The following is a 10383-nucleotide window of genomic DNA, read 5'->3' as shown; positions in this document are numbered from 1 at the left end:
AAAGTTGGGAGTAAACAGCTTAGTAAACAAGCATCTTGGTTTCCCTGCAAATGTCCTGGTCCTCAAACACTCTGCCCTTCAATTGGGAAAAAGCTGCACTCGCAGAGCTTGGGTGATGTTGGATTTTGGCATCAATGTCGGCCATTGTGGGAAGATAGCTGCCCAGGTAGGAGAAGTGATCAACACTTTCCAACATAACACTATGGAGTTGGATTTGTGGCACTGCAGAGGGGTTGCTTTGTGCCTATTGGTGCAGCACTTTTTTTATGGATGTTGAGCAATATGCCATGCTTTTTGTAAGCTTCTGCTTTTCTAGGTGGGTGACTTGCATCTTACATTTTAAGGTATTTGAAGGAAAAATAACAGTGCATGTTCATGATAGAAGTTTATCTATGTGGCAGGGGAGAAAGTGGGGAGGGAGCCCCTGCCCCCTCTGGTGACACCCATGGGGTTTTATAACCCTAGGTGGGATATACCGATTGGAATTTTGAGGGTGGTGGTCCTGCAATGTTGCAGTTTGAACCACAGCCACCATCATTGATAGTATTTAAAAAACAAAAAACAAAGAAACTGTGTTGCCTTTCCACTCTGAATATTGTAGCTCTGAGCCCCCTGTCAGCTTGCCTTCCAAACCTCTTCAAAGAGTAATGTGCTCAGATCGGTCCTGTTGGCGCTCGCTCAGCAGCCGTGCCCATGGAAGTGATACTATTTCAGTTCAGGCCAAACAGTCCCCTTTTTAGTTAGCTTGATTGATGACCCCCCTCCATACATTAGCAAGATGTATTCCACCTCATATTCCACCTCACATGTTGGGGGGGGGGGCTTAATCTGGATACTGAAGCGAAACCCCTTCTGCTTAAAGTGGGGACCATGCACAGAAGGTGCTAGATTTCACCTCCCAAGAAACTGCGTATTCTGTACCCATGCAAGAATCAGGATAAGAAAGGGGGGTAAGAACCCCCCCCCCTTGCATGTCTCCATTCGTGCCTTTAACACTTAAGTGCAAGGGAGGATCGCCCAGAATCACATCTGGTTTCCATCGGCTTGAAATATACTGTTAGACAAATGATTGTAAAGTTAATTCAAAATACAGTGGTGAAGAAACTGGGCCTATGAAATGTTGTGTTTGCATTACTTTATATACACTCCCATCGTCTAGACATCTTATTTGGGTATACGAGAGACTTTAATGGCATTAACGTAATTTACATTTGGTGAAACAAGTCATGCCAGCGTTTTGAGAAAGGCTTGGCTTTCCAGCCGTGTATTATCTGGTGTGTGTGTGTTGCTGTGTCCGAGCACTCGCCCTTGTGCCTTCGTAGCCCCATAGCAGGCATCTGTATGCCCTCTAGACTTAATGGCTCATCATATTTATCTGTGATAAAACCAGCCAAGAAACCAGAAGGCAACTCACCATGATCTGTTAATTTTGAGTGTGTGTCAACAGGATGCAGTAAACTTTTCACGCTGACCATAACTTTGACTAAATGTCTGTTGCCAGCCTATCATCCTGTGGGGTGGGGTGGGTGGGTGCAAGTTGGCCTAGTGGTCTGGCTGTAGAACAATTGCCCTGAAAAGTTCGCGTAAGAAAAGCTCTGCTGGATCAGGCCAATGATAATCCCATGTGCAAGCTGTGAAGGCAACAGCCCTCCCTGGTTGTTTGACCACAACGACTGGGATTCAGACTGCATCTGTACAGGGAGGTTCTATATTTCCATCATGCGCTATTGACAGACTTATCCAGACTTAGGCCAAGAATGCTAAGCATTGCCACGTATGTAATAGTGACATCGCTCACACAAATTAGAATTCAGTCTGAGTTTGTGTTGCTGAGTACTGTGAAAGAAAGGATTTACTGCAGAGCTCATCTGCACTTTTACTAGACCTGTATTTTGACCAGATTGTGTACCGATCAATTCCCTCCAGGTATGAGAGCTTTTCTCGTTATTCCATGGCTGTGCCTTGTGAAAAACTGATCTTACCAGCTGAATTGAGCAAAATCTCTCTTCAATTTTTCCAAAGTATTTGCCAAAAAAACCTGTATAATGAAGTTGCCAAACACCCCTTTGTTGGGGCTGATGCAGAGAATGCACCACCACCACCACCTGAGCTCCTGAGGGTGGCAGAGGGTCTGCTCTGCTGATCTGGACCCCTGAGAAGGTTGTCACCTTTATTGATATTGGTAGCTTTATTTTCATTTCCTTCCTCATGACCCCTAGCATGGAATTTGCTTTTTCTACAGCTGGCTTGCACTCAGTCAGCATCTTCATTGAGAGCCAGTGTGCAACAATGGTTTGGGTGTTGGACTGGGGCCTGGGAGACCAGGGTCCAAATCTTGGCCATGAAGCCCATTGGGGCCAGTCACTGCTTCTTGGCCTAACCTACCTCACAGGGTTGTTGTGGGGATCAAATGAGGAGAGAGAAAACCATGTACACCACCTGGAGCTTCTTGGAGAAAAGGGGGAATGTAAATGCAATGAAACAAGTAAAAATTAAATATGACCCCAAGGTCTCACTCCTGGTCAGTCACTACTAGTTCCTATGAGCATATATGTGAAATGAAGAAAGAAAGAAAAAACCAACCCTGTGCTTCAGTTAACGCTTGTTTATATAGATTTGTATTTGCCGCTTTGCTGCCCATTCCTTCCGTTTGGAGATATCCTTTTTGGAGCTCTTTGCATTTTGTTCTAATGGCCCTGAACAGTTTGTTAAGCGGTTTAGTGGAAAATCAACTTCAGCTCAATTAAAAACAATTTCCAGCAGAAATCTGGCAGCATCTTCATACCTCATTAGGGGCTGAACTCTACTTTGTCCTTGTTTTCCATAGCCTTCTGTATAGGTCTGCAACTATCTCAAGGCTGCACCTTGGCTTCTGAACGACTCCGTTACATGGAACCCCGGGGCAAACTCATCCCCCCCCCCCCCGGCGCTAGCCTGTGCTTTTCTTCCTAGGCCAAGCCGACATGGAATGTGGAGCCGCTTTTTACTCCTAGGATTGTTTGGTGGCAGGGACTATAAATCAGGGGAGGACAGAGCTAGCAAAGTTGGAACATCTGGCTTACCTTGACCAAAAAAGAACCTCTCAATTGCCAGAAAGAAATCCCCTGACTGTAGACTGCCTTTGTGAGCACAGAAAGGGCAAGCAAAGTTTACAGCGCAACCAAAATAAGCCACCTTTCCTCTCATGAATCTGGATCTCCTCGGAGACCCTTCCTTCTCCAGGATCCCTACCTCTCTATCAGGTGAGGCAGGTGAGAGCCTCCTGGGTTGTGGAATGCACACCCTCCCCCCCCCCCCGCTCACCTCATGCAGAGTCTGTTTTCCTTACAGAGCCACTTACCCATTTGGTTGTAAGTAACTTTGGGTTACCTTGGACAAGATGAAGTGATTAATAATAATAGTAATAATAGTAAATAATCTACTCTGCCTTTTTGAATTTTTAAGAGTACATTTAGTGTTGTTAGCCACCCTGAGCCCGGCTTCGGCTGGGGAGGGCGGGATATAAATAAAATTTATTATTATTATTATTATTATTATTATTATTATTATTATTATTAATTATCTCCCACAATTGCAAACAGAAATCAGGGAGGTCATGCTCCACTAGGGCTGCAGCATCCATCCCATCCAGATTGTTTTAGCAGGAGGAAAGCCCTACTGAACTTAAGAAGACATTCAGTTTTTTAAATTATAAAACTATCCCACACCACTTTTGAGCTTTAAGAAGGTCTCTCAAGGTTGTGGCTATGAACACAGGAGCACTGCTGCCTTTTACTGAATTGGGCCATTTGGTCCATGTAGCTCAGTATTGTCTACACTGACTGGCAGCAGCCCTTCGGGGTTTCAGGCAGGACCTTGAGATGCTGGTGAATGAACCAGGAACTTCCTGCACGCAAAGCAGATGCTCTAATATTTGTGAATTGCCTTGATTTCAGGTTTAGTTTTCTCTGTATCTCTTGTTGCAAAAGAAACCAAATAATACCAATAATTAAAATAACACTCTGCCACTGAGCTGCAGACCAGGGACATAAAATGTCAATACACTTTTTTTGAAAAAGCATTCAAGTCTCAGGTAAACAATTTCCAAGCAAATGTGAACAGAATTGCATTATAAGTCACCAACGTGATTCAGATGCCTATTCAAACAGGGCGGTTTATTTTGTGAAGTATCAATTATCCTTCAGACCTTTGCTAAAAAACTATTTTCACTGGCAGGAAGGGAGATGCAGCCAGTGGCTTGCCTGAGTTCAGATATTTTTCTCCAGATGCAGCCCTTTATTTGCACTGATATTTCAGCTTTCCCACCGGCAGCTCCTTGCAGGGTTGCTCTGTGTGGTCTGGCCCAGAGCACAGAGGTTTTGTCCAAAGACTTTTTGCACTGGTTAACCAGGAGACCCAGGAATGTCTACATGCTCCTCTTGAAGCAGAGGATAACCTCTGAAATGCATAGTAAAATGTTTCCATCTTCACTCTCCACCCTTCCCCCTTGAAGCTTCAATCCCTAACAAGCATTTACCCACTAAACTCTTTGCTTCTCTGGCCCAGCCTCAGTTGCCTTTTCCCCATCTTAGAAATGGAGCAACCACTCAGAAGTTTCTCTAAACTCCAATTGCCCATTGTAACTCCCATGGTGTTTCTTTGGAGGACTGTTAAAAGAGCCACCAGTGGAAATGAGGAATAGTGACTAACTCCTTGCTTGTGGAGCTTGGGGTGGGAATAAAACTTGCAATACAAATATAAGGTGTGACCAGAAAGTTCAGTAAATGGTCACAGAAATCGGACAGTGAGAAATATTTGAACATACATGCCTTATAGGCGTTCAAAGTAGGCCGCCTCTGATACGATTCACCATTGACAACGTTTGCAGAACTGTTGGAAACTTCTGGAGAAGTCCTCTTTTCATACTGCTTTCAGTTCCCTCGTCACAGCAGCTTGGACGTGTGAAATGTTGGAAAATCTGTGCCCTTTCAATGCAGATTTCAGTTCTGGGGGGAAAATAAATAAATTCGGTAGGGCTAGATTGGGAGAATATGGAGGGTGGAACAACTCAGTAACCTCAGTAATGATTTCACGCAGAATATGCAAGTCTTTTGCCGTCATTCGGCCGATCCTGCATCTGGTCAGACCTCACCTGGAGTACTGTGTCCAGTTCTGGGCACCACAGTTCAAGAAGGACACTGACAAACTGGAACGTGTCCAGAGGAGGGCAACCAAAATGGTCAAAGGCCTGGAAACGATGCCTTCTGAGGAACGGCTAAGGGAGCTGGGCATGTTTAGCCTGGAGAAGAGGAGGTTAAGGGGGGATATGATAGCCATGTTCAAATATATAAAAGGATGTCACATAGAGGAGGGAGAAAGGTTGTTTTCTGCTGCTCCAGAGAAGCGGACATGGAGCAATGGATCCAAACTAGAAGAAAGAAGATTCCACCTAAACATTAGGAAGAACTTCCTGACAGTAAGAGCTGTTCGACAGTGGAATTTGCTGCCAAGGAGTGTGGTGGAGTCTCCTTCTTTGGAGGTCTTTAAGCAGAGGCTTGACACCCATATGTCAGGAGTGCTCTGATGGTGTTTCCTGCTTGGCAGGGGGTTGGACTTGATGGCCCTTGTGGTCTCTTCCAACTCTATGATTCTATGATGATTCTATGAATAAATCACGAACTCTGTCGACATTTGCAACTGTTCTGCTTGTTGACGGTCTGCCAGAACGAGGGTCATCTTGGATGGTTTGCAGCTCTTCATGGTAATGCTTAAACCACTCATACACTATCTTTTGAGTTACAGCCTCATCTCTGTACACAATGGTGAGCATTTTGTGGGTTTCTGATGCCGATTGTATGTTTGAATATTTCTTGCTGTCTCATTTCTGTGACCTTTCACTGAACTTTCCAGTCAAACCTTGCAGTTAGGGTGAACAAATTTTCTTAAGTTGGAAGCATAATTATACAAAACAACACAATATTTGCTCTGTGTTCTATGAGAAATGCATGCATTGTCTTAAAGTATGCTATGTACTTCAGCAAAACCATTTTTACCCAAATCAAACCTTTGGTTAATAAACTGCAATGCATGCAATTAATCAACTAAGTTTTGTATTGGATCAATGCCAGGGCTGGCTCAACCAGGAGGCAAGACGAGGTGACAGCCTCAGGAGGCAGATCCCAATGTGGATCTTTATCATTCACTTGCTCCTGATACTGATCTTCGCTCACCCCTTCCTCCCTGGCAGGGGTTGCAGGAGAGGTCTTGAGTTGGCTCTCACCAGTGTCCTACTTCATACAGAATTGAATTCGGCTTTTGTGCAATTGAAACATCTCTACTAGAACTCCTTTCCATGAGTTACTTGAAGAATTGACAAAGACTTTTGTCCACTCTTGCCTGCCCCTTCTCCTTTCTCTTTCTCCATAAAGATTGGCTGTGGCCATAAGGCCCAGCTCTGTAAACCATGTTGCAGCTAATGGAACAGTTCCTTTGATCTGCATCTCATACCTGTACTTGAATGCAGGTTTCAAGTTTTCTGAGGCTGACTTGCTATTTGCAAAATAAAAAAGGTGGTGGGACACATAGAGAGAGGCATTATTGCCTTTTGGCCTCCCTAATTAGCTATTGTGTTGGCCATTGACAAGCAACGCTTTGATGGAAAGCAAAGTTAATCAAGGACTCAAGGATGGAGCCATCACCTCACATTATTCCAGCACATCGGCCTGACTCAGAAGGCCAGTGACTTTCAAAGGAGGTGCTATGGGCTCAATAGATCGTGCATTGCTTTTGTGAGCATTCCCAGCTTTATCTGCTTAGGAATTTTCCTAACAACAACAACAGCAACTCAAGATTGGACAAATAAGGTGATATTGAGTTCATTTCTCCACATTCCTGCATTGGTTCCGATGTTTAATTTTTTATTTTAGAAAGTCCTCATGAAAATTTACCAGCATTTTAGCATATGTTCCTCCTAATGTACATGTTCCTGAATGCAATTTTTCTGAGCATAAACATTTTTGCAAGCAGATTTCCTTAATAAAATTCATTTCTGCATGTTGTTTTCACATATACATTGTGCGGGTCCCAAGGGCTAACCGTGCAGCGAGGTCTGATTCCAGTCCAAGGTCGAGGGTACGGTATGGAGGCTGTCCGTCAAAGCTGAAGCTGGGTCCAAGGCAGGGAGTCGGGTGAGGTCAGGAACTCTGGTAGAAGAGCAGGACAGGGTGCAGGCAGGAACAGGCTACCAACAATGTTGCTCCCGCAACCTGGGACTGGGGCTGGCCAGCTTTTATCTGCCCCGAGGCATAGGGCGGCCCCAGTCCACAGGTGATTCGCCTCTCCTGGCCTGGAGGCGAGCACTCCTCCTGCAGGAACTTAGTTCCCTCCACCTCTCTGCCCTGAACCTCTGCAGCTCAGGAGAGGCTGGAGGGTTACCGGACCCAGAGGCAACCTCCTCTTCCCCTGACGGGGCTGAGAGTGGAGCACCTGCAGGCAATGGGTCCTCCATCACCTCAGCAGCCAGAGCAGACTCAGCTGGTGCCTGCACCTGAGGACCCAGCACAGATGAGGACCCTTCAGGCTCATGCCCCAGCCCTGGCTCAGCTGGTTCTGGAGGCGGGGAATCCTGTGCAGGCTGGGATCCCTCAGGTTCAGCATCCGAGTCCGAATCCCAGGCCATCACATGCATGCATTTTAATGCACATTTTCTTTTAATATACAGTGGTGCCCCGCAAGACGAATGCCTCGCAAGACGGAAAACCCGCTAGACGAAAGGGTTTTCCGTTTTGGAGGTGCTTCGCAAAACGAATTTCCTATGGGCTTGCTTCGCAAGACGAAAATGTCTTGCGAGTTCCTGCGGGTTTTTTTTCCTTTCCCCCCCTTTTCCCCAAGCCTCTAAGCTGCTTAACAGCTGATCCGCTAAGCCGCTTATCAGCTGATCTGCTAATCCGCTAAGCCGCTAATGGGCTTGCTTCGCAAGACGAAAAAAACCGCAAGACGAAGAGACTTGCGGAACGGATTCTTTTCGTCTTGCAAGGCACCACTGTACGTATCTTTGTGCCTGCTCTTTCTCTGGAGAACTGCATCATGAAATCTGGAGAAGCGTGAATTTCAAGGATATTATATTGTATATTGTTTTGGGAAGTGTGAATTCTTTCTAAATGATACCAAACTGATTTTTTTTTTTTGTCTGCAAAGTTCAAAGGACTTTATTCGAAATCCAAAATAGTCAAAAAGACACCCATAGGGATGAAACACATTTTTAAGCAGGATAATTGTACATAGCAGGACACATTTAAAAATAAGGCCACTCCGTACAAAACCAGAGGCTGTCCAAAAACAAAGTCTTAGGAGGAAGAGGAGGAGGAGGATCTCAAGAAGGGAACTGGAGCTTGGGCACTAAACCACTTCCAAACTGGGAGAAAAATGTTCAGTAGAAGGAAGATCGCTATGCAAACAGTGCCTTTGTCAATAAAAGAGCAAGATGCACTTCAAAACAAAGAACAAGTTTTTGTTTTGTTTTTTTAAAGGCAGGCAGCTGTTTACATTGCAATCCTTCCTAGGCAGAAATGCTCTGACTGCGGGACTGTGCTAAAATTGTTGAGAGTCTCTGGGATCCTGAAAGCGCAGACCCTCTGCTTGGAGATCTGCCCTATCGCCTCCCGTTGATCAACTGTGATGGACTAGAAGGGAAGAAAGCATGTCTGGCACAGAGAAAACCGGCAGGATTATTTTCCTGTTAAAAAGGCTTGCAGAGAATCCCAACTGGGGTCTTTCTCCCCACAAAAACAAAAAACATGTGCATAGCACACTGGAAAACAACTTACAAGCAGCCAGTCCACAGTTGCACCTCACTTAATTGAAGACAACTTTTGGTCAATGGGGGAAGGTCATAGGTCAGCGTTAATTCTTGAGAGGGGATGTTGGTGGAGGGATGGAGAGAAGTTAAAAGTTCCTGGAGCTTTTTCGTCCTGGATTCTGGCCACTCTCTTCTCTGTGGCAACTTCCCAAGTAAATCACGAACACTTTTGCCCCAAAGGTATCAGACCAAGTCTCCCAATTGTGTGTAAAGCACAATTCGTCTCACCCCACCAACCCCAGCAGTTGGAAGCTCATTTGAGGTCAACTACTTAAGTCCAGCTCCTCCTCCTCAGTGGCACGACAACCCAGCCCCGCTGTTGCCAGGATGGGGTGTTGTTCAGTAGGGGGTGAGCAGCTGGTCTGGAGGGCTCAGGTGTCAGCCTGCTAGGGAGGTGTGGAAGACCCCCGTTTCTGCTCAGATAAATCTCGTGACCTCTTCCTGGACAGAAGGGTCCTCTGCTCTGAGGTCAGCAGCCACCTCCTCTTGCAGCAGTAGAGATGGGGCTGGGACCTCCTGGTCTCCTTCTCCTCCATCCTCTTTCAGGCACTTTGCTTTCTGGTCACAGGAAAGGGGCTCTGCCCGCCGCTGATGGGCACCTTGCTTGCCCTTCAGGACCTCCTCAAGGCCTGCTGCCAAGACCATCTTCTGCTGGGCACACCTGGTGAAATCTGCCACCAGCTCAGTAGCCTCCTGGGACATGGCTTCTATCTTTACCCTCAGCTGATCTATGTTGGTCCTGACCGTCTCCAGTATACCATTCTCCTTCTCATCGTCGTCATCATCTTCGTCGTCGTCGTCATCCTCCTCCTCGTCTTCAGGTGAGGCATCCTGGATCTTCAACTGGGCTTCCAGCTCTGCCAGCCTCTCCTCCTCGGCCTCCATGTCCCGGCGGGTCTCCTCACACCCCACACAAACATCTGCCACCTTCATCTGAAGCATGTCCAGAAGGGATAAGTGGTCCTGGATTTTTTTCAAGTTCTTCTCAAGGAGGTCAACTGTCTGCATGCTGTCTGAACACCCGTCCGCCATCCGACTCCTGCTGTACCCGGCCTCACCAAACTGATTTTTTTCTCCCATTCCTACAAGAGGATCAGGGATCATTTGCTGTTCTGTCTTGGGCAGCATTTCTCCTTGGGCCAGCCCTGTCAAATGACAACGTACCTTTTGCTTCAGGCTTTTAAGAGATAAAACCTCTGTGGAGCCCAGCAGCGATTCTTTAGCCTGCTGCCATACAGGAAGTGCTTATGCTTGTAATGTGTTCGCATCAGAAGGTTTTTTATTGTTTTAAATATTGTTTTGTGATGTTGTGTTTCATCTGATTATGTTATGAACTGCTAAGGGATCTTATGGGAAGACACACAGTCCAAAAATGAAAACAAATAAGCAAATATTCTAGCAAGCACACAAAATAAACTTCTAAGAATCAAATTGCTTTGCATCTTCTAATCTTCTGCCTAGTGAAGGTACAGGGATGATCAGTAAGCACTAGGCACACACTTTAAAAATGTTCAAAATGTTCAAAATCTTGAACAGACTATTTTAGG

General features: G+C 45.8%; 1 protein-coding gene across 1 annotated transcript; it reads right to left on the bottom strand.

Annotated features, from left to right (window-relative positions):
* Positions 1-8172: 8172 nt before the first annotated feature.
* Positions 8173-9885, bottom strand: LOC310664065 (uncharacterized protein). The gene is made up of 2 exons (XM_083412607.1): positions 9272-9885; positions 8173-9219 (listed from the first exon to the last, which is right to left on the bottom strand). The coding sequence occupies exons 1-2, from the start codon at positions 9866-9868 to the stop codon at positions 9208-9210; spliced, it is 609 nt and encodes a 202-aa protein (XP_083268733.1). The 5' UTR covers positions 9869-9885; the 3' UTR covers positions 8173-9207.
* Positions 9886-10383: the final 498 nt, after the last annotated feature.

This window comes from Podarcis tiliguerta, assembly GCF_965153285.1.
Source record: "Podarcis tiliguerta genome assembly, chromosome: 14".
Taxonomy (NCBI): Eukaryota; Metazoa; Chordata; class Lepidosauria; order Squamata; family Lacertidae; genus Podarcis; species Podarcis tiliguerta.
This window is presented reverse-complemented; position numbering and strand designations above follow the sequence as displayed.